Raw genomic sequence first — 23,988 nt, 5'->3', positions numbered from 1 at the left:
CCCATGTGCAGTTGCAAACCCTAGTCTGGCTTTTTTATGGTGGTTTTGGAGCAGTGGCTTCTTCCTTGCTGAGCGGCCTTTCAGGTTATGTCGATGTAGGACTCGTTTTACTGTGGATATAGATACTTTTGTACCCGTTTCCTCCAGCATCTTCACAAGGTCCTTTGCTGTTGTTCTGGGATTGATTTTCACTTTTCGCACCAAAGAACGCGTCTCCTTCCTGAGCGGTATGACGGCTGTGTGGTCCCATAGTGTTTATACTTGCGTACTATTGTTTGTACAGATGAACGTGGTACCTTCAGGCGTTTGGAAATTGCTCCCAAGGATGAACCAGACTTGTGGAGGTCTACAATTCTTTTCCTGCGGTCTTGGCTGATTTTATTTTGATTTTCCCATGATGTCAAGCAGAGGCACTGAGTTTGAAGGTAGGCCTTGAAATACATCCGCAGGTACACCTCCAATTGACTCAAATAATGTCAATTAGCCTATCAGAAGCTTCTAAAGCCATGACATCATTTTCTGGAGTTTTCCAACCTGTTTAAAGGCACAGTCAACTCAGTGTATGTAAACTTCTGACCCACTGGAATTGTGATACAGTGAAATGATCTGTCTGTAAACAATTGTTGGAAAAATTACTTGTCATGCACGAAGTAGATGTCCTGTAGTTTAACATGACATTTGTGGAGTGGTTGATAAACAAGTTTTAATGACTCCAACCTAAGTGTATGTAAACTTCCGACTTCAACTGTAACAGCCCGCATGGAGTTTGTCAAAAGGCACCTAAAGGACTCTCAGACCAGGAGAAACAAGGTTCTCTGGTCTAATGAAACCAAGATTGAACTCTCTGGCCTGAATGCCAAGCGTCACGTCTGGAGGAAACCTGGCACCATCTCTACGGTGAAGCATGGTGGTTGCAGCATCATGCTGTGGGGGATGTTTTTCAGCGGCAGGGACTGGGAGACTTGTCAGGATCGAGGAAAAGATTAACCTAGCAAAGTACAGAGATCCTTGATGAGAACCTGCTCCAGAGCATTCTGGACCTCACACTGGGGTGAAGGTTCACCTTTCAACAGGACAACGACCCTAAGCACACAGCCAAGACAACGCAGGTGTGGCTTCAGGATGAGTGACCTAGCCAGAGCCCGGACTTGAACCTGATCGAACATCTCTGGAGAGACCTAAAAATAACTGTGCAGTGCTGCTCCCCATCCAACCTGACAGATAAGCTAAGCTTGTAGCTTCATACCCAAGAAGACTCAATGCTGTTATTGCTGCCAAAGGTGCTTCAACAAAGTACTTAGTAAAGGGTCTGAATGCTTAAATAAATTTGATATTTAAGTTTTTTTATTTGTAATAAATGTGTAAAATTGTATAAATATTTTCTTGCTTTGTCATTATGTGTGTAGATTGAGGAGAAAATCAATTTTAGAATAAGGCTGTAACAAAATGTGGAAAAAGGCACACAGCCTACATGTCAGTACATACACACATTATCTAGGTCAAATAGGGGAGAGGTGTTGCTTTTGCTGTTTTTCTGTTCATTTGAGCAATATGAGATGGGTGTTCCATGCAATAATGGCTCTATATAATACTGTACTTTCTTGAATGTGTCCTGGATGTTCCTGGGTCGCTCCACGAAATGGGTGCCTTTTGCGTCCCTTTGATATTTTAAATATACATTTTGCCCCAATATTGAATTTTAAAAGCCTGTTACATTAAATGAAGTGCCCTTTAATATAGACCACATAGAGAATTTAATTAAACAGATTTTAACATGTCCATTTTGACATGTCAACTGTGTCACTTCTAGGAAGATTTCCCACTTAATCCAAAAATGTCTCCCAAGTTTCACCATCATTGTTAAAGCCCTAGTTAGTTTCTGAAGATTATTATTGATTTCATGTCATTAGTTACTAATTTACGTCTGTCCCTCATTTTAAGATCAACCCTGTTACGTGAACTGAACTCTCATTTTAATATGTTGAAACTATTCCTTTTGAAATATATTTTTAGAAAGAAACATTGAACATCTAATAGTCAAATCCTAGTGTAAAAGCAGGTGATCTGGTTCTACTCTTTTTTTTGCCGTTTTCCTGGTGTTTTGTGGTGAAGAACTGAGCCAGCCAAGCATAATACGTCAATCCTGTTACCCATAGACATGGTAGAAATGTTTAAACAATAAATACTTTTTTTTAAATGAGAAGCTTTCATTCAATTGCCCCGCCCTGTTGCACACAACAAGCTTACATTCTCCCTAACACAAAGATTTATTTCTGATTTGACATGAAAATCTTTACCCTGTTACGGTCAACGCTGTTACTTTATTTGGTGCTTAGACACTAGTCATTTTGTTTAACCTCTTGGGATGGGAAAAACTCTTTATTTTATGAAGTCGAACATGTGCTCTTTATGGCAGAATGTTAAAATAAAAAATATCACCGAATTGGTCACCGACTTGGTGGAACGACCCTTCTACTGTGCTGGACAGTGTATCCTACATGCTGTCCCTGGTCAGTCTTTTTTTAATTCCATGGTTTGTATCAGTCTTGGGCTGCTGGCTCATCTTTGGTTGGAGCTGCTGCTCTTGTTATGTACAACTGGGCCTAGTTGATTCTTGGGCCTCTGGGTGGTTCCACTAAAAAGAAGTGTGGGGTTGTGGGAGCCTCTACCAATGACCGACCGTCCAATCATACTGTGGGAAAACTATACACATACTTACCTACATATGTATTGTATTTATGTACTCACTCACACGTACAGTACATGAACTTACACATGCATAAACAAATACATTTACGAGGGCACGTCTTACATCACTTATCAGGCACAAACGCACTGCATATGTTTTACTATCATTGTGGGGACCTAAATGTATTTCCATTCAAAAGCCTATTTTCCCAAACCTAAACCTATCACTTACTCCTAACCCTAATTCTAACCTAAAATAGCTTTTGTCCTCGTGGGGACCTGGGAAATGCCACAAGGGAGAATTTTCCTTATTTTACTATCCGTTTGGGGATTTCGGGTAGCCACAAGGATAGTAATATGCGCACGCACGGTGTCGGGTTCCAGACAGTATCTCCTCCATGGTGCTCGTCTCACTCTGATTTAGGTCAAATTTGTTCTCGTGAAATCATCATGCATATATTGCGTAAAGAACTTTCAAAACATACACAAAGCAGTTTATGTACACTTTTCTTTCGGCATTGTATCTCTTTCTAATCATAACATTGCTTTAAAGGGTACTACTGTATAAACCAAGTAATAATTTCACAGTACAAAGATTTTAAAAAGTGTCCTTTTATTATACCCCACTGAATTTGCTGCAACATGAGAAGGGTCCATCACTAAGTTGATCCAGAAAGGAGAGATCTTACTAACATGTTTTGTCTGTCGCCCTCTCTGTGTCTCCAGGACCTGTCCTGCATCGATGACCTCTCCAACAACTCTCTGTTCTCCTCTCCGGCCGACTCTCTGTCAGAGTACGCCGATGCCCAGGACTTCATCCACGCAGACAACCTGGCCCACGTGCCCACGCTATGGGACATAAACACACCAGCACAGAGCCAGCTGGAGGTGAGGGAACACGACTACAGACTCCCTCTTACTTAAAAAATAATACAAAAATAAATTAATAGTCATCTAGCACACACCCACTCTCTCACATAAGCTGTTTTCTTTTTCTCACACAAAACAATGAGATATTCATCAGCACATACATGCGTCACCACACACTACTACCTAGATAAAAATAGCTCTGCCAACTAACACCACTATGTTCATACCCACACATACATGCTCACTCTAAAAACAAGACCAAGTGTCTGTGTGCTTAACACTCGACAGCAATTCTCAAATACACGTCATGTACAGTAGGTAAATGTCGCCTCTAACCACTGATCCAGGGTCAGATATGTTTACAACCCATCTCCGGGAAGAGAGAATGTTAGGGAATATGACTCAGAAGTGGGGAAAATGTTATTTGTTTGAGTCTGTGTTTTTCCTATTGATTCTATTGTTGTTATTTTCTCCATTATTTATCATTATGTATTCTGTGCTCTTTGTTGCCGCTGGCTTTCACTGACAAGCTGACATATCACTTATGTTGTTGTTCCAGAAGTTCTGACATTCATGACTCACACGACTCGGGTGTGACTTGCATCTTTTCATTTGGTTTGAATGTTGTTTTTTGTTTGTTCTCCCTGCAGCTAAATGCCAACCGGTTTCAGGGTTTGAGCAGTTTGGAGGATATCTCTGCCATTATCAGCACCCCACCTTTGGGAGGATACCAGGTAGCCTCAACCCTCCAAATTTAATCRGACCTAAATTAGTCAAGTGACTGGCTGAGGCCCATTTTGAAAAGCACAAGAATGTGGAGATAGAGTCAAAACTGACTGCATCATTTTAAATATGCGACACTAACTTACAAATAAGTTTGGCATAACTTTAATCCCACATGAATTATTGCTGCCTTTTTTGCGGACGTTACAAAAATAGTTTTTGAAATATTGTGTAAATATATTGAGTAAAACAGTCGGTTTTGTTAACTTCTCTGTCACTCTTAGTGAGCCCCTCAAAACAATGAAGTCTATTTCTCTAATCTATCCACTCAGGCTCTTAATGACCTTATTAACGAGCATCAGGACAAGTAATTGCAGGTCAGCTAATTATCAGTTAATTAGCTCTGTCAACCCTTTGACCTGTAACCATCCACCATGATTTAGACCTTAAAAAAWAAAGAATTCACCTCATATCTATCTTGTTTCTGTCTTGTCCAGTTGGTTGAGGTTATTMTACTTATCATCTTCCTCATCCGCACTGATCTGAAAAGAAAAGAGGGGCATTTGCTTTCACTTGTCCAGTTTTATCATATCAGTGTAGATGGACAGGAGGCAAATAATAGACATGATATGAACTACATTACCCATATCCCTTTGCTTATGCAGGTTCAGAGAACCCAGACTCCGGCAGAAGAGGAGGAGGAGGAGGAGGAGACAGAGGAGCTGGGACATGTAGACACCTACGCCGACTACAAACCATCCAAATGTATGCTTCCCGACACTACTCTCAAGACACAATATGTCGTCCTGGTTGCTGTTTTTGTGTTTTTATGTGGAAGGAATTTGAATTTTGCAATTAGTCATATAACTACTCATACAGGGAATAATAATATAATCTGATACTGATAGTTAGTCTGTGAGGGATTTAGTAAAATGTTGCCTGTCTGTTCAATCTTTAAATGATCTCCCTCTTTTGTCCTTCCTCAGCCACCATAGGGATCTCCCACCCAGACATAGTGGTGGAGACCAACACGCTGTCCAGCGTCCCTCCTCCTGACATCACCTACACTCTATCCATTCCTAACCTCACCATCAACTGTGGCCTGCTCTCTGCCCTGCAACTCGAGGCCATCATCTACGCCTGCCAGGTAACACTCACCTTTATCACCTCTGACCTCACCCGTCTGGTCTGGCAGGAACAAGTTCAAGTATGTTTTCAGCTGTGCTTTTGATATCTCTCTGTGTAAGTTGTTCAATAGTATGCGGTGGTTTTATTAAATGCCTGTCTTTTATAAGAGTGTCGACTAAATTACTACAATGTGAAGTGTTAGTTACCGATAATGTGTGTACAGGAACAAGTTCAAGTTTGTGCTTGGAAAATACAGTGTGTGGTTCATAAATAAAGGGTATATTATACAATGTCTTAACTCTTTCTACTGTATTGCCTACTTTAGCTGTGGAGTTTATCTCTATGTTCAGTATTTGTTCAATATATTATGCTGCTGTTTAATTGAATGCATGTATTGTAAGTCACGCTGTCTATTAAATGACCTCAATATGACACGTATATGTTAGGCATAGTGTATGTCTGTATACACATATGAACGCCGTGCTCCATGTGTGTTCCCAGCAACATGAGGTGATCCTGCAGAACAACCAGAGAGCAGGCTTCCTGATAGGAGACGGGGCCGGAGTGGGGAAGGGCCGTACGGTGGCCGGCATCATCCTGGAGAATTACCTAAAAGGAAGGAAGAAAGCACTATGGTAAGACACTGTATTCCTTATACTATTACTCTACTCAATACATTACCCAGCCTAGCTGTTTCTCCCTACCTTATATCCTACCATTACGTAGGTGGGCGTCTCCCTGCCTAATAGATTTAAGTTTGAGTGGTTTCGATTGTAAAACGTTAGTTGTAATGGATATTGCATCAGACTGGGGCCTTTGTGACCTGCATTAGAAACCATCAATGAAAGTCAGTGCCATTGATTACTACCAACTCTGAAATAAACCTGTTTCACTTGTGCGTCATGCTTGTTTTGTAAAGATGCACTCATTCTCCTCTTCCACCCCTCAGGTTCAGTGTGTCCAATGACCTGAAATACGACGCAGAGAGAGATCTCAAAGACATAAATGCTCCCACTATTCCTGTGCATGCCTTAAACAAGGTTAGACAATGAGAAAGGAATATGTCAAACAACCATTACAATTACTGTATGGTGTCTTCTGAGGTTCAGTAAGCACAAATTCTGTCTTGTTTAACCTCTGCTTGTGTCGCTTTCTGTAGATAAAGTATGGCGACACAGCTACCTCAGAAGGAGTCCTGTTTGCGACATACTCTGCTCTGATTGGGGAGAGTCAAGCAGGAGGGCAGCGCCGCACCAGACTCAAGCAGATCCTGGACTGGTGCAAGCCCGGCTTTGACGGCGTCGTATCCTTATACACTACCACCTTAGTCACTATTAACCTGATATCTAATTGTAGATGATCCGGGTKCGTGGCTCTATCAGGATTTCTGTCTACGTATAGAATTGTTGTACATTGAGCTTTGTGTGGATACCAGTCAATGCACTGGCCATCRTAGAACTACTGCATGTTCTAACCGCTATTACTGAAGCGAGTCCTAAAATAAGAACAAATACGTCCTGATGAAATTGCCCGTCTAGCATGACCATCTAGTCCAGTGACTACCAATAATCCTTGAACATAAGTTTAGCTCAATCAGCATGTTTACGCTGGGCAGGTTCACATTGTAGCAGCGTTTTCCCCTTGACCATGTTCCTAGATTGTGTTTGACGAATGCCACAAGGCCAAGAATGCCACATCCACCAAGATGGGCAAGGCCGTGCTGGACCTGCAGCACAAGCTGCCCCTGGCCAGGGTGGTTTATGCCAGTGCCACAGGTGGGCCTTTCTCACACTGTACCTGGACCTCTGTCTTCTTTCACTATCTCACAATGCCTGTACTTTAGGACTGTTTGTCTACTTGTTCCCGTCTGTTGTCCCGCTTTATCTCATTCAGCCTGTTTTTGTCTTCCCTCTTCCTCTCTCTCCCGGTCTTTCTTTCAATTTCTCTGGGTCTCTTAGTTATACTCGTTCTCTCTCTCTTGCTCTCTCTGTATCAATATCTCACCCCTGCTTCTCTGTCGCCCTTCAGGTGCCTCTGAGCCAAAGAACATGATTTATATGAGCCGCCTGGGGATCTGGGGCGACGGCACACCTTTCAAGACCTTTGATGATTTCCTGCACGCCATCGAGAAGAGGTCTGGCCTCATTCCACACGCCCTTTTCCTGATTTATATCACTATCTTATTATTAAAATGTATATGATTATCTATGTTGTATGAATAACATCTTGTAATGGTTTGGCTACCAGACCAGTCCTGGTATTTAGAATACAGCATAGCTGACAGGCTGTGTGGTTTGGATTTTTGGTTGACAGGGGTGTGGGCGCCATGGAGATTGTTGCCATGGACATGAAGGTGAGCGGGATGTACATCGCCCGGCAGCTGAGCTTCTCAGGGGTGTCCTTCCGCATTGAGGAGATCAGCCTGGACGACGACTTCAAACTGGTCTACAACAAATCTGCCAAACTGGTGAGCGACTGAGAAGACGTGTGCATGCGTGCGTTAGGTCCGGGAATTGCCAAGGACTTCGCGGTACGATGATATCACGATACTTAGGTGCCGATACAATATGAAATGAGATTCTTACGATTCTATATGTATTGCGATTCAATACTGTGATTTTATGTTCCAAACATATTGATCACTATATGTATGTAAACTCAGCAACAACAAAAAAAGTCCTCTTACTGTGAACTGCGTTTATTTAAAGCGAACTTAACGTGTAAATATTTGTATGAACATAACAAGATTCAACAACTGAGACAAACTGAACAAGTTCCGCAGAAATMGAATAATGTGTCCCTGAACAAAGGGGGGGTCAAAATCAAAAGTAATAGTCAGTATCTGGTGTGTCCACCAGCTGCATTAAGTACTGCAGTGCATCTCCTCATGGACTGCACCAGATTTGCCAGTTCTTTCTGTGAGATGTTACCCCACTCTTCCACCAAGGCACCTGCAAGTTTCCTGATATTTCTGGGGGGAATGGCCCTAGCCCTCACCCTCCGATCCAACAGGTCCCAGACGTGCTCAATGGGATTGAATTCCGGACTCTTCGCTGGCCATGGCAGAACACTGACATTCCTGTCTTGCAGGAAATCACGCACAGAACGAGCAGTATGGCTGGTGGCATTGTCCTGCTGAAGGGTCATGTCAGGATGAGCCTGCAGGAAGGGTACCYCATGAGGGAGGCGGATGTCTGCAATGACAACGAGCTCAGGCCGATGATGCTGTGACACCGCCCCAGACCATGACGAACCCTCCACCTCCAAATCGATCCCGCTCCAGAGTACAGGCCTCGGTGTAACACTCATTCCTTCGACGATAAACGCGAATCCGACCATCACCCCTGGTGAGACAAAACCYCGACTCYTCAGTGAAGAGCACTTTTTGCCAGTCCTGTCTGGTCCAGCGACGGTGGGTTTGTGCCCATAGGCAACGTTGTTGCCGGTGATGTCTGGTGAGGACCTGCKTTTACAACAGGCCTACAAGCCTATTGCAGACAGTCTGAGCACTGATGGAGGGATTGTGCGTTCCTGGTGTAACTCGGGCAGTTGTTGTTGCCGTCCTGTACCTGTCCTGCAGGTGTGATGTTCGGATGTACCGATCCTGTGCAGGTGTTGTTACACGTGGTCTGCCACTGCGAGGACGATCAGCTGTCCGTTCTGTCTCCCTAAAGCACTGTCTTAGGCGTCTCACAATACGGACATTGCAATTTATTGCCCTGGCCACATCTGCAGTCCTCATGCCTCCTTGCAGCATGCCTAAGGCACATTCACGCAGACGAGCAGGGACCCTGGGCATCTTTCTTTTGGTGTTTTTCAGAGGCAGTAGAGTGGCCTCTTTAGTGTCCTAAGTTTTCATAACTGCAACCTTAATTGCCTACCGTTTGTAAGCTGTTAGTGTCTTAACGACCGTTCCACAGGTGTATGTTCATTAATTGTTTATGGTTCATTGAACAAGCATGGGAACAGTGTTTGAACCCTTTACAATGAAGATCTGTGAAGTTATTTGGATTTTTATTAATTATCTTTTGAAGGACAGGGTCCTGAAAAAGGGCCGTTTCTTTTTTTGCTGAGTTTATTTTAGATTCTAAGTAGCCACGCTTTGCCTTGATGACAGCTTTGCACACMCTTGGCATTCTCTCAACCAGCTTCATGAGGAATGCTTTTCCAACAGTCTTGAAGGAGTTCCCACATATGCTTTTCCTTCACTCTGTTGTCCAACTCATCCCAAACCATCTCAATTGGGTTGAGGTCGGGTGATTGTGGAGGCAATGTCATCTGATGCAGCACTTTTAACAAGGCAAACRTGTTAATTGAAATGCCTTCCAGGTGACTACCTTGTGAAACTSGTTAAGAGAATGCCAAGAGTATGCATTTTTTGGTTACTACATGGCTCTATATGTTATTTCATAGTGTTGATGTCTTCACTATTATTCTACAATGTAGAAAATAGTAAAAATAAAAACCCTTGAATGAGTAGGTGTCTAAACTTTTGACTGGTACTGTWTGTGTGTGTATATATATGAGAGAGAGAGAGATCTGATGCAGAGAGATGAGAGAGCATGTGAAAATGAATTCTGATCAGTCATGGAAATAAAAGTGCTTAAAGCAAATTGGCTCCCTATTTAAAAAGATGGAGAGTAAGATATGAAGGACAAATACTGGTGTTTTGGTGCATGTATCACCAACTAGCGCAAAAATAATATATTTAACTTCAGATTTTTTTTCGCCCCCCATCACTAGTGTGCGTGTAGGTAGTGATGTGTGATTTGTTTTTATGTGGAGAAATGTGAGCGGTGACTGCATTTGTTTGTGTGTAGACTGTGTGATTGCTAGTAAATTTACCGGTGTGTGTGTGTGTAGGGATGTGTGAATTGTGTGTAACTGCCCTGTTACAAGTCACTTCACATCTTTAGACATACTGTATGTGTGTGTCCTCCTCAGTGGGCGGAGACTCTGGCCGTGTTCATGCGTGCAGCGGATGAGCTGTGTCTGGTCAGCAGGAAGTCCCTGTGGGGTCAGTTCTGGTCGTCTCACCAGCGCTTCTTCAAATACCTCTGCATCGCCGCCAAGGTCCGCTGCCTGGTGGAGCTGGCCAATAAGGAGCTGGAGGCTGGCAAGGTGAGACTGACCAGCACGTGTATTAATTAATTCATCCTTTATTTAACCATGATTGTCATTTAGATGGGAATCTCTGGCCAAGAGGCGTTAAATCTGCATTTGAATGGGCAAAGAAAATAGACCCATGTTTTTCCTTGTTGATATGTTTAAGTGTGACGCTCCGCTCATGTCTTGTTTCTCCCCTCCCCAGTGCATTGTGATTGGTCTGCAGTCTACAGGAGAGGCCCGAACCAGAGAGGTCCTGGATGAGAACGATGGACACCTGGACAGATTCGTATCTGCAGCAGAGTAAGTCTTGTGTCCATGGCTCTCTGAAGCCTTGGTTAAGTGCAGTATTGGAGCAAATTGATCTTTCTCAGCCCTGACTCAAACCTCACACACACAACACCACAGCTTTCATCTAGTGTAACCGGGACTTTTCTGTCTGACGCGCCTGTGGTTTTCACATGAATCATTTGTCTGTTGCCGGGTACATTACCGGCTCCTAGTTAAAAGACATTCCATTTGTCACTCTCCAGCTTCAGTCAAAGGTTTAGTCAGAACCCTTCACTTTTCTCAAACACCACTACCTGAGGGTGTAGGATGAATCTTCCCCTAGACACTGATCCAAATTCAATGAATCTCTTTTCCCAGCTAATGGTTAAGGGGTAGGATTTGGGGAGGGTAAGCTGATCCTAGATCTGTACCTGCAGTCATGTTCGACCCGGGAGCATTACTTGGTGTCAGGCTGGAAATTACCCTCTCTGTCTGTCTGGACAGTCTGTCTGTCTGGKCCGTCTGACCCTGGGAGACATGAAATGTATATGATAAGGTCAATCAGAGCTTGTCACTKACATCTCTATAACCCGTCAGAACTATCCTGTCAGCCTTCCACAGTGGTAGATTCAGATGATAACTGTCTGTCTGGTCTTTTCTCCTCAGGGGGGTGTTCAAAGCTCTGGTACAGAAACACTTTCCCTCTGAGAAACCGAGGAGAGAGAAAGCGCCTGGAAACAAGAGAAAACGTACGTCAACTAAAATACTAAAAGCTCTGTGCTCACCTTGTGAGGTGCTTTGTCTAAATTAGCATTTGTGTTGTCAGGTCAAGAGTTTGCGTATATAACAGGGGTGTAACGGTATTAGTACCGACCATACGGTACGGGGACCTCCCTTCTGTCCACAACTCAAACTAATACATAAAAAAACACAAGGCCTATGGGATGTGCATATGCTGTGTTGTAGGCCTCTGCCTCATGAGTAAATCTAAGATAATTKTATTATAACAACTAGAGCCTATGCGCATGTTGTAATCAAAGTTTAAATCTTAATTGGCACATTTCAAACTGTCCTTTTGTGAGGCGCAGACGGGAACTAGTTCTGTACGAGGTTGAGTGGTTTGCGAAATCTTGGCTTCCCAGTAGATTACAACGACGATGGACAGAGAGTTGTGGATAACAGATTAACAGTATGACGCCACGCTCAATGAGAATAGCCTATGCAGCTGCCAACACCTCAAATATGTTGACACATTTACATCGACATCATCCCTGTATACCGGAGTAAGACGGAAACGCTAACATGATGACCAAACCAGCTCCGCGCGTGCATGTTGATTTTGTCTATCCCTACCGGACGTGTTCATGACACACAGTTTAAAATACCAAAACCAACTGTGAACCAACTAAATTATGGTCGAAACACATATAAAACATAGCTAGCTTACTGTTGCTAGCTGATTTGTCCTGCGAGATTAACATTGGGTTGTTGTTGTACCTGAAATGCGTACAGTATGGTCCTTGAGTCACACAACATTGTGTGTTCTCTACACCGACATTTTATCCAAAGATAAAAGGGGAAACCTAGTTACTTTTTAGTTTGTTTTTCTTTGATTAATCTTGTCTCGTTCATTCTTCTTCTGTGGATTTTATATGGCGGTTGGCAACTTTAAGGTGCATTACCGCCACCAACTGGACTAGAGTATGGACCTCGTTCATCGTTCAATCGCCCATGTGGGTATATGCTCGGAAAAAACAATGAGTAGATGGGAGAGGCGGGACTTGCATTGGGTCAAGCGTTTAAAATAGAACCAAGTCCTATTATAGCGCCTGGCTATGCAGACGCCCATTGACGTGCGCGAGCAGTTTGGATGAAATMATTGAGTGTAGGCGCATGCAAGGCGGGTGGTCTGATCAGCGTGTCAGAAACAACAACACAACATAGTCTCCCCTCTACAACACAACATAGTCTCCCCTCTACATTCAATCAGCCCTTGGCAGCTGATTCTGACTGGGCCAAAGAAATTACAAGAGCGATAGGTAGGCTATGTTTATTTTATACACCGCAGATATGCGCCCATTCTCGGTGGTTGAGAATAGGGGGTTTTAGCTCCTTGTGAAAGTGCTAGAGCCACGTTATGAACTTCCCTCTTGCGGGAGATGTACCCCAAAGCGGGAGATGTACCGTGCTACAGACACACCCCCTTTATGAGAGTCCGCATCTGATGGAGGTAGTGTCGTGGTGCGTTTGTAACCAAGTGGGAATTTACCACATGAACGGCCCCTTAAACTGYTAATTACTAGTGGGAAACTCGTCTATCATCCTGAGCACCCACTTCTCCCACATGCTGATCTCTGACGTCAACTACTAAGGAAATGGCCTCTATAACAGTATTTCCGGGCAGTTAAATGCAACAAAACATTATTTATCAAAAGCCATCTATTAATGTGGTTTTTGAACTCTAGAATTTGTTTAGAAGCATGATGGCTGTACTTTTGGTTTATGGTTGATGCAGCTTGTTGGCCATTTAGCCAATCGGCAGTTCTCAACGAGTTCAAATCACATGAATGCATCCAACTGGTATTTACAACGTCATAACGGTTAAATTCCCACCTCCTACATGGTCCCACCTCACAGCATCCGAGTGGAAACTTGAAAGGCCCAACATAACAATCCGGTCACAACAGACAATGCCAGGAACATTGCGAATGCTGAACATTATGGGTGGCATTTCATTTTCCTGTGGTACCGAAACCGAACCGTGTGACCACAATACCACAATACGTGGTGAACCGTTACACCCCTATTATATAATGATAATAGCAATTTAATTTGTATATGTTGCAAAGTGTTGCCTCAACATGTCCGGTCAAAATCTCATCATGGACTATTCAGGTGAAGCSACTGAGCCCACAGTCTGAATTCACTCGTGTGCGTTCCGTCCACTAGGTAAGCCCAGGGGCCGGCAGCCCAAGTTCCCAAAGCACACCATAGTGGATCCGGGGGGTGTAATCAACATCAGTGACGACAGCAGCACGGACACGGACGGCATGGACACCGACTCCAACTCCTCACCCGACTCCCTGCTGGACAACAACAACGACGACGACGTCATCTTCGTCGACAGTAAAAACACTTGGCAGACATTTGGGGGGCATCTTRCTGTGGTCTCTCCATGGTGGTTTCACTGTGTGTGACTCTGGTTACAGTCGTTAACATGCCTCTCTGTCTGGGGTTGGTTGGGTTCTCTACAGCCAGGATAGAGGAGATGAAGCAGGGCCTCCTGAACAAGATCGCTGACCTGGGGAAGGAGCTACCTCTGAACACTCTGGATGAACTCATCGACAAGTTGGGAGGTCCAGAGAAAGTCTCGGAGGTACGTACCCCTATGTTGCAGAGAAGTGTCCATTCAACCTGATAGAAAAAGAGTACTCTGAAAGAGACATTTGAATGAAGTACGTGTATTGTAAGGTCTCCATCAGAAAAAGGGAGAGATGAATACTGGATACAAACTAGGCTGTAGTTCTCCGTTGACGCCTTCTAACCTCTCTTGTAGATGACTGGTCGTAAGGGGCGTGTGGTGCGACGGCCTGACGGGAGCGTGCGCTACGAGTCGCGTGCGGAGCAGAGCCATACCATCGACCACATCAACCTTAAGGAGAAGGACCGCTTCATGTGCGGAGAGAAGGTGAGACACTGGACTGGACCGCTATTTGAGCACCAGGCAACCTCTAGAACCATTCGAAGGGCCTCGCTCACAGAATGTGTTTGTTCTTGCTTAGAAAATCAATATCCTGTGATATGTTATGACAGTATTATTCTGTGGTCTGTCTTGCAGTGTTAGTGTTTTTTTCTATCCGCTAACCTCCTTCCCTCTCTCCTCCTCTCCCTAGCTGGTGGCCATCATCTCAGAGGCGGCCAGCTCGGGCATCTCCCTGCAGGCAGACAAGCGGGTGAAGAACCAGTGTCGGAGGGTCCACATGACGCTGGAGCTGCCCTGGAGTGCAGACAGAGCCATTCAGCAGTTTGGTGAGTCTGGAGAGGACCAGGGGTTAAAGGTCAGGAGTCAGTTAGGTTAGGTTTAGAGGTCAGGATCAGGGTTAGACTCTCCTCAATGCAGGTCACACACTGCAGGTCACACACTGTCATTCAGTGTGTGTAACCTATAATCTCTCTTCACACAATCCACTGTTAGATGTTTCACCCTAGCCTGATGAAATGTAATTTCATTAGTATCTGCTGCCTCTTCAAATGGCCTTCCCTAAAGACAGATTTCATAATTCGATGTATATCAAATTAAAATATGTTTTGTCTTTTTGGACCTAAGGAGGCGAGACATTCTAATGATTAGAATGAGTCACATTTATTAATGCTGCGTAACTTAATTTGGAGGTGGTGCAGTTTTGTCTGGCTGCAGGGAGAGAGGTGTTCGACTAAATCAGAATAATATAATTAGCCTTAATATCCGGTGCTGTCTGCTAGATATACAGCAATTTTGCACCCAACAACAGTGGAAAAGCAGGCCTGTGCACACACACACATTGCGGTCTGTGAATGAATTGTTTGCAGTAATTAACTGACTTCCCGTCAGCCGTGCTCCCTTGGGGAGCAACTTACTGTGTGGGTTGGCATGTGTGGGCCTGATTGACAGACGCTGTTTACACTAACAACAATACACACACACACACACACACACACACACACACACACACAAACAGTCAGGTGGCCTAGGTGTTCCAGGAAAAAGATGTTCCATAGAAAATATCTGGTGGGTGGCTCTTAGTAAGACACTTCTCTATTCAGAGACAGATTTACCAGGAAATCATCCTCTGTTCATACATCATTGAAATCAACCTAACCAACTAGTTCCATCTGAATCTGTCTTTTCTGACTGGTCTTCCTCCTCTGTGTGTGATTCACCAGGTCGTACCCATCGCTCCAACCAGGTGACGGCTCCAGAGTACATCTTCCTCATCTCTGAGCTGGCCGGGGAGAGACGCTTTGCCTCCATCGTGGCCAAGAGACTGGAGAGCCTGGTATGTGCGGCTCTTACCTCATCTACAACACATCCCATAAGTCTGTGTTTTACTGGAGTGAAGATTGGTATGCTGAGCTAATAACTTAGGAGCAGGGGCCACCCTTTTACTAGTACTGGCCACCCTTTTACTGGTTTCTCCATGCATCGCGCCGACAGAAACAAACATCTTTCCGGTAAGAAGAGGGGCGGGGGGGTATGCCTTATGATTAACGAGAAGTGGTGTGACCATCATAATAACACACAAGAACTCAAGTCGTTCTGTTCACCTGATCTAGAACTCCTCACAATCAAATGTCGACCGCATTATCTACCAAGGGAATTCTCGTCAATCATAATCACAGCCGTATACATTCCCCCCCAAGCAGACACATCGATGGCCCTGAACGAACTTTATCTGACTCTTTGTAAACTGGAAACCANCCCAGCCCTCACCCTGTCTAGGCACTGCTCTGTCCTATTGACCAGCTGCTCTGAGGTCACATAAACACCTTTCACACAATATTTCAAACCCAGGAAATGCCTCCGGTCCTCCTTTGGTCTGAATAATGTTATTTTCAGACTTTGGAACACACCCAGGTCTGGGTAATTATATGAGATTCCTATGAGACAGTTTTCCATATTGTAATGTCTTTACTTCAGTCATTTATTTGCCTTCTCTCTCTGAAGGGAGGGGTGAGGGGGAGGTGTCTCTACCAGCCTCAGAATGGGTTATGCCATGCCAGGACCCAGCCTCTCTTCTTCCCGTCTCTCCTAGCCGCTGAATACATGTTTGGCTGCCTCCAGATGAGCAGTGACCTCATATCTGGCAGAAACACCCCTTTGTTTTCATCCCAGAACATTCCTTTGTGGGCACCAGCAGCAGCTGGCTTCAAGTGGACCTTCAGTCACAATCTGTGCATTTGACATGTTTTGGCAGTGGTGTCAATTCAGTGCCTCTATGCTTTAGGTGTCTGCTGCAGTTMAGAAAATGTGTTTGTAGCTGGTGTTTCAGTATGTGATATATATATAAGACTTTAGTGCTAACAGTGTGTTCCCATGTCCAGGGTGCATTGACCCACGGTGACAGGAGAGCCACAGAGTCCAGAGACCTGAGCAAATACAACTTTGAAAACAAGGTATGCACTGGCTTGAATTACACCTGTGATTCGTTGTGTTGGAGATTCTGGGGGGGATGAACAGTGACCTGACTTCTTAAATGACCTGTATCCCTTTTTGTATTCTCTGTAGTATGGTACCAAGGCTCTAGATAAGATCACCAAAGCCATCCTGGGTCACATTGAGAGCAAGGTGTCCCCTCCCAAAGGCTACCCTGGGGGCGATGCCGTGTTCTTCAGAGGTATGTTGAGTGCGTGTCCCAAACATTATGCAAGTCCTGTCCAAAGCTACATTGAAATAATGACTTTATTCCCTGTTTCAGACATGAAGCATGGCATGATGGACGTGGGCATCTTCTGCAAGGAGCCTCGCTTTGGTCTCAGTACTGAGAAAGACTGCAGCATCACCAAGTTCCTCAACAGGATCCTGGGCCTAGAGGTCCACAAGCAGAACTCTCTGTTCCAGTACTTCACTGACAACTTTGACTACCTGATCGAAAAGGACAAGAAGGAGGGCAAATACGACATGGGCATCTTAGGTATAGAGTTCCAACACTCACACTAAGCAGCATTTCTACATTACAGTATGGAGACTCTTAACATGAGGTGGTAGTGGTGCTTGGATATTTTATGTCTACACATAAAACCTGAGTCAATAAAAGGGTGCACTTTCCCATATTTATGTAATTTTTATTTATTTAACTAGGCAAATCGGTTAGGAACAAATTCTTATTTACAATGACGGCCTCCCCCTTGCCAAACCCTAACCCGGACGACGCTGGGCCAATTGTGCGCCGCCCTATGGGACTCTCAATCACAGCCGGTTGTGATACAGCCTGGAATRGAACCAGGGTCTGTAGTGGCGCCTCTAGCACTAAGATGCAGTGCCTTAAACCCCTGTGCCACTCTGGAGCTCCTTAGGTTGTATAGTAAAGGCCAACTATACACATTTAGCACCATATGCTGCACAGTATAGCATATGAATAGCATTCCACATACCATTCAAACAAATCCGCTGTGCTGCATTTGGCCTTCCAAAAATATTTTTCCATGAACAGAAGCATGAGGCTGATAGCTTGTGATGCTCTGTATAGAGATGATAGCTTGTGAGGCTCTGTATAGAGATGATAGATATGTATCCTGACTGGAACACTGTGTCCTGTCTTTCAGATCTGGCCCCAGGTAATGATGAAATCTATGAGGAGAAACAGGAGACCTTCATGACAGTGGGTAACCCCCAGGACGGACAGGTCGTGCTCTACAAGGTAGGCATCACTCCCATGGTACACTGGTACATTATTCATGTACAATAGGATTATCGATCTATATTTTTGCAGTGGCGGCTCATACCAAATGTACATAGATTTGCATGCTGATCTGTGTTTTCTAACTAAATCAGTGCTGCTGTTTGGGCCTCTTCTCTGGCCTGAAAAGTAGACATTACATCTCAGAGACTAAACCTAGAAATAAACACAAAGCACACCTATCATTGACGCGACACAACAAGAGAGCAGTGTTTCCCACATACACAACCAAAGAGGCAAAGAGATAATTACTAGTGTCTCCGGCTTCCTGCCTTGCCTTCGCTGCAGGCTAACCCTAGAGTTGACGTTTCAAACCAACACAACCAGGACCGAGAGCTGTGCGTGCAGGCGCGGGGGGGGGGGGGTTTGGGCACAGATTTTTGTGTGTTACAATATTGACTCATGCCTATAGTGGGTACTCTCTGCGTATTGCTTTCCCATAAGGCAGCTACTCTAACCTTTGCCTGTTACCCCTATAGATCAGCGTGGATAGAGGGATGCCCTGGGAGGAGGCCTACGAGAAGGCCCAGAACCTCAACAGTCCTGACGAAGGCTTCTACCTCTCCTACAAGGTGAGTCTAGCTGGCTACCATAGAGCAGAGAGCGATGCTCTGCATGTCCCAGCACGCACACTGACGCAGTACCAGGAAGCCTGTGATACTGTGAGTCCCTGTACCTCCTCAGGGCTCAATCAGCGCTGGAACAGCTTCCAGACTGGCTGTTTCCCAGAGGTGAATGACAGTTCAGATGGGTCCAGTTTCCTCTGTTCAATTTTCTGTTCTCTGGAGTGGGGCTCTTTCATCCCACATCAAGGGAGTAGAATGGAATTGTGAACCTAAAGAAGGATCATTTTATTCAGTATTAATTGTAGTGGCAAGAGTGAACAATATACACTGTCTCGTCCTTCCTGATGCTGGTTTTTTAAATTATACTGTAGTTACATTCACTTGGTTCATACTACAATTCAACAAAGAAATTACTATTCAGTCTTCAATTACCCTCCAGGCAAACACTTTAACACTGCCAGTGTCCCAGTTAAACGCAGTATAAATCTTCCGCTTCTTTCTTGATTTGATTTATTGGTGGTTTAAAACAATTGTACAGATGGAGTTCAATAGTGCCCAGAGGAAAACACATGAAAGTATTTTATAGAACTTTAAAGTAATTTCCGTCTCCTATGTGTTCCTCAGTTGCGGGGGAACCACCCTTGTGTGCTGCTGGCGGAGCAGGGCCGAGGGAGGAACTTCATCGTCTACAAGCCCAACATCGGCAAGCAGGCCCACCCCGAGAGCCTGGACAACCTGCAGCAACGCTACCGCAAGGTAGGGCTCAGTCTGACACACACACACCGTGCACACACAGGGACACACCCACACGGATAGAAGTCTGTTGGTCGGCTGAAGAAACAGCTATCGGGTTTACTGACATGCACACAGAACATGGCAAAGAGATTTGTCTTTGTTGTTTTGTGGGAAATGTCTCTGTTGTTGTTTTCTGTAGTGTATGCTTCCCTCTAGTGGAATTAACAAAGTAGTGAAACAGGAAATACAGCCCTGTTTCTATCCTGTAATCTAAGGTCCAATATACATACAAACAGGTGTTTAACATAAGAATGTTTTATATGGGGTTCCCCTCCTAGGTGACCCCAGACGAAGCCAAGGACAGCTGGGAGAGCCAGTTCAATTTCTCCTTTGGGAAATGTAGCCATGCTAACTGGAACGGGAAGTGTAAGAAGATCGAGGAGGGACAGGAGTGTCTGCAGGGTATGCGTCTGCGCCAGTACCACATGCTGTGCGGGGCGCTGCTGCGCGTCTGGAAGCGCGTGGCTGACGTGGTCTCTGACATCACCAGCTCCAGCATCCTGCAGATCGTACGCCTCAAAACCAAAAATAGTAACAAGCAAGTCGGTGAGTACTCAACAACTTCATGCAATTCACACACACACCCCATCACTGAATTTCTTGGCAAATATTTTTTTTCAGTGGCCAAAATCAAACGGCACAACAGGCTATGCTGCTATCGACTGAGCTAAATGATCGACTTGTACAAACAAATGTAAACCTAATACCCTCTTTTTCTCTCCTAGGTATCAAGATCCCAGAGAACTGCGTGGCCCGTGTGCGAGTGGAGCTTCTCAAAATGGATGAGGAGGTAAAGAGGAGGCGCAAGGAGAGGGAGCAGCATGCCCAGGAGCAGAGGCTAGCCGAGCAGCGGCAGCTTCAGGACATACACCTGCTTGCCAAGCCCTACAGCCAGCCCCACAGCCTGTCTCAGAGCCACAGGACTCAGAACTTCTACCAGAGCCTGACCCAGGCCAAGCCTTTACAGGTCAAGCCTCTACTACAGCCCAAACCTCCACAGGTCAAACCCCAGCCCAGCCCGATCAACCAGCTTCCCAGCATGGCCAGCATCTTCTCCCACTTCTCCCACCACTTCCCCTCCCTGCCCCCAATGCAGCCCGCTCCAACCTCCACCACCAAGCCTTTCCGGGTTGGGGAGGAGGTCCTGGACCTGACGGTGAGCTCCTCTCCCTCCCCAGACAGCACGGAGGGAGTCCTGGGCCTGGTCAGCCTGACAGGGGGCTCCGACTTTGACCTGGAGAGACTGATATCGCGGCACGCACTCGCCGCCCAGAACACTGCACACATTCTGCAGCAACCTCTACAGCCACCGCTGATCAAACAGCGGCAGCTACAGTCGCCACAGCAGATACAACCACAGCTACAGCAGTGGTCAGATCAGCCTTTAATCAACAGCGCCCACCAGGACTACTATATCCTTGACCATCCAGACTCTCTGCCTTACTCTCTGTCCAGCCAGACAGCTACTAACCCCGCTACCTCTTCTACCTCCTCCTCTTCCTCCAACACAGTGGCTCACGTCTCGTCCGGCCACCTCTCGTCCCCCTCCACCCCCTCCTCTCACTTCTCCTCCACGGCCCTGGCCCCCTCAGAACAGCAGCCTCTAGCCAACAGCCACTGCAGCACGGACACACTCATCAACGCGCGCGAGGTCCTGGACAACATGATGCGGACCAGTGCGGACCGCCAGTCGGTTATCCAGTACCAGCCGAACGAATGGGACTCTGCGTAACAACCTCTTCAGTGTGTCTGTCTGTCCTCTAGCTGCTGAGCGGGAACGCTCCCCTCAGGGCCTAGTCACACCACTGCCTGTCCTGTGCTCCTCCCCATCCCTCTCCAGGCTCTGGATCCACAGGCACGTTCACCAGACCAAATGGTTTGGTCTCATTCGGAGATGGTGAACGAATGACCCGGGTGGAATTGGCCGGGTCCCTTCATTGAGAGAGCAGGGGGGCTCAAAACCACAGTTTCTACACCGAGACTTGACTCATTGAAGAAACACAATTCCACCTGGGTTTGATTTTGTTTTTAAGAATATCAAAAACGCATGTGCTTTTTAAATGATCCATCACAGTTGGAATTGTGTTGCTTTGTTGAGGAAATCACAATGTATAAACATATTTTTCTAGAACCACAGCTTCCCCTACTGGTTATGTTGTGTATCATTGGTAACGTTGCTGGCTTCCAACTGCCTTTCATGCACATCTGTTGTGTGTTTGCTTTTCTGTGTTGCCTCATCGCCATTGCATCGACTTGAATTGGGCTATCTTACAACGCTTGGTTTGTTTAAACCAAGGGCTCCACTCAAAAACTTCAAACTGGAAAAATCAACACAGGGCAGATTGGTTCATAGGGGTGAAATGTTTTAGTTTTAGCCCCTTCCTCTCCCTTGTGTCCCCCTCTCCCTGCGGTTTCTATCATCACTCACGCCTGTGTCTGGCTTTAAAAAAAAGAAGGGAGGGGTAATGAAAACAGTCTGCCATTGTTAACAGTGCCTTTGGAAACCTACTTAAATGTAGTCTTTGAAACCCATATAGGCCTAATGTATAGATTTATACTCGAAGCATTGGCATCTTAATTTATTATATTTGTATTTAACTTACCCCACTGTTGAATCTATGATGGTGGTGGGCCAGGGATAGCCCCCACACCACAACTCAGTATGTGTATGTCTGTCTGTGGACCCTACACTATAGCGGTCTCTTCAGCCCATCGGCAGACTGTTCTGTGTTGGAACCCTGCTTTCCCAGGCCTTGTGATAAACCGAGAACAGGGGTTAGATGGGATAGACACTGCTGGTTTAATGCAATTGGGTGGATGGTTTTAAAATGGTGTCAAATATCCTACTTTAAGTCTACYCAACATTCATCCAACGATGTGACCCATGGTTTGCTTTTCATTTGAAGTTCTCAGGAAAGTGTCGAGTGCATTTGTTATTTTGTTTTGTTCAACTTTCTGACCAATATTAATATGAATATTTGTTTTAGTCCATATGTATATCGTATATTACATTTCAGAATCTGTGAGATCTGTCTGTCTTTGTGAAATGGATGCACTGTAATTTGTTAATGAAAAGCCTGGGTAAGTTCAACCAATCAAAAGCAATAAACAAGACATTTTGAATAGCAGATGTTTTAGAAGTCTAAGTACTGTTTATGCTCCACAGCCGAAGGTTATAGATTCACCTGTGCATGGTAAGAATTGTATTCCTCTTTCTTTCTGTTCTACTCCTAGTCTGTAGTTAAAGACATCTGAAATACTTATGAACTTTGTATAAACATTGTGATGGGGATAAAAGCAATGTGCTCTTGATGTTTTTGTCATCCTTGTTATTATGATCATTATAATTGTTATTTATATTTAAGGGACATTTTGTTTTTAGATTGTTATCCTGATGATACTTTAGGTCAGGGACATTTCTAGTTTTCAAGATTTATAAAAAKAAAAAAAATAAGTTTATAACCTGCCACCAAATAATATTGCACTGTGCTGTACAGGGTGGTTGGTTTGTTTCTTTTCAGTTCTTTTATCTGATTCTGCTTGTGACTTAAGTAGAATCGTTCCAACTTTTACAGCTTCTGCCAGAACTTTAGAATGCAAAGAGATACCAAAGTATTCCACCCCCCTGTAGTTACTGGCTAGATCTGACCTATTATAGCAATCTCAGGAAGAAATCTTAGACATGTATTGATTGGCGGGGAGATAAGAGAAATGTTATTGTTTTCCCTAACAACAGTGGTGAAACTAACCAATACACATTTTAGTGCTGTTTTATTTCCTCATTCTGTGCTGCAACTCTTGCTGTATTTTTTTTTTTWWATGTTTTTTTAATGTTTGAGACTTGTGATGGGTTTGTTTGTCGGTAAGTGTTGTGAATTGTTGGTGATTTTAAGTGTTTATGCTATCTTAGGGCAAAGATCAAACTCTGTTTCTTTTATGGAACGTTATCTTGTCCTTTTTTTTTTGTGTTTAATACATTTTAATGCTGACAAAGATTTTGAGCAGATTTGCACTTGGATATACTTGTATGTGCAGATTCTTTACCCACTTTCTGACAGATTCAAACATAACCCAGACATCCAATAGCTCAGGCCCGTGTTCTCGTAGTTACCCATCTCATAGCCCTCTCTCTCTCCTCTCCAGATTGTCCTAAATATATTTCCTCATCAGGCACATTCCAATAAATCCAAACATTTTCTCAATCTAACCGTTTGTGTCCCATGCTTCACCTATGGCCAATGGACTGTGTGGTATAACGCTCACATGAAGTAATATGCATTATAAACCTGGGGAAACGGACAAACACGGTTTGAAAAAATTTACTGCAATTTATCTTTTAGCTCGGTATTTTTTATTTTCCGAAATTTGCACTAAGAATGGCATAACTCAAGTTACTGTTGTCTGTT

At 44.6% G+C, this 23,988-nt stretch overlaps 1 protein-coding gene across 4 annotated transcripts in view; it reads left to right on the top strand.

Annotated features, from left to right (window-relative positions):
- Window positions 1-23,784, top strand: part of LOC111976149 (protein strawberry notch homolog 2) — a 109,981-nt gene extending 86,197 nt beyond the window's left edge. For 3 of the 4 annotated variants that reach the window (XM_024004906.2, XM_070447532.1, XM_024004907.2), the window contains 26 exons: window positions 3,415-3,576; window positions 4,209-4,292; window positions 4,947-5,046; window positions 5,268-5,428; window positions 5,911-6,044; window positions 6,359-6,449; window positions 6,569-6,712; window positions 7,067-7,184; window positions 7,438-7,543; window positions 7,723-7,876; window positions 10,354-10,530; window positions 10,721-10,818; window positions 11,452-11,534; window positions 13,735-13,911; window positions 14,040-14,161; window positions 14,342-14,473; window positions 14,679-14,814; window positions 15,709-15,821; window positions 16,867-16,938; window positions 17,051-17,159; window positions 17,241-17,456; window positions 18,088-18,182; window positions 18,701-18,793; window positions 19,412-19,543; window positions 19,861-20,128; window positions 20,308-23,784. In XM_024004906.2, the coding sequence (XP_023860674.1) occupies window positions 3,415-3,576; window positions 4,209-4,292; window positions 4,947-5,046; window positions 5,268-5,428; window positions 5,911-6,044; window positions 6,359-6,449; window positions 6,569-6,712; window positions 7,067-7,184; window positions 7,438-7,543; window positions 7,723-7,876; window positions 10,354-10,530; window positions 10,721-10,818; window positions 11,452-11,534; window positions 13,735-13,911; window positions 14,040-14,161; window positions 14,342-14,473; window positions 14,679-14,814; window positions 15,709-15,821; window positions 16,867-16,938; window positions 17,051-17,159; window positions 17,241-17,456; window positions 18,088-18,182; window positions 18,701-18,793; window positions 19,412-19,543; window positions 19,861-20,128; window positions 20,308-21,314 (4,284 nt within the window). In that variant the 3' untranslated portion in view covers window positions 21,315-23,784. The remainder of the gene's footprint in view (window positions 1-3,414; window positions 3,577-4,208; window positions 4,293-4,946; window positions 5,047-5,267; window positions 5,429-5,910; window positions 6,045-6,358; window positions 6,450-6,568; window positions 6,713-7,066; window positions 7,185-7,437; window positions 7,544-7,722; window positions 7,877-10,353; window positions 10,531-10,720; window positions 10,819-11,451; window positions 11,535-13,734; window positions 13,912-14,039; window positions 14,162-14,341; window positions 14,474-14,678; window positions 14,815-15,708; window positions 15,822-16,866; window positions 16,939-17,050; window positions 17,160-17,240; window positions 17,457-18,087; window positions 18,183-18,700; window positions 18,794-19,411; window positions 19,544-19,860; window positions 20,129-20,307) is intronic. The other variant, XM_070447531.1, reaches the window with a different exon arrangement.
- The last annotated feature ends 204 nt before the right edge of the window (window positions 23,785-23,988 follow it).

The sequence above is a fragment of the Salvelinus sp. IW2-2015 genome, linkage group LG16 (assembly GCF_002910315.2).
Source record: "Salvelinus sp. IW2-2015 linkage group LG16, ASM291031v2, whole genome shotgun sequence".
In the NCBI taxonomy this organism is placed as follows: Eukaryota; Metazoa; Chordata; class Actinopteri; order Salmoniformes; family Salmonidae; genus Salvelinus; species Salvelinus sp. IW2-2015.
Note: the sequence above shows the minus strand (reverse complement) of the source record. Positions and strands in the feature narration are given on the sequence as shown.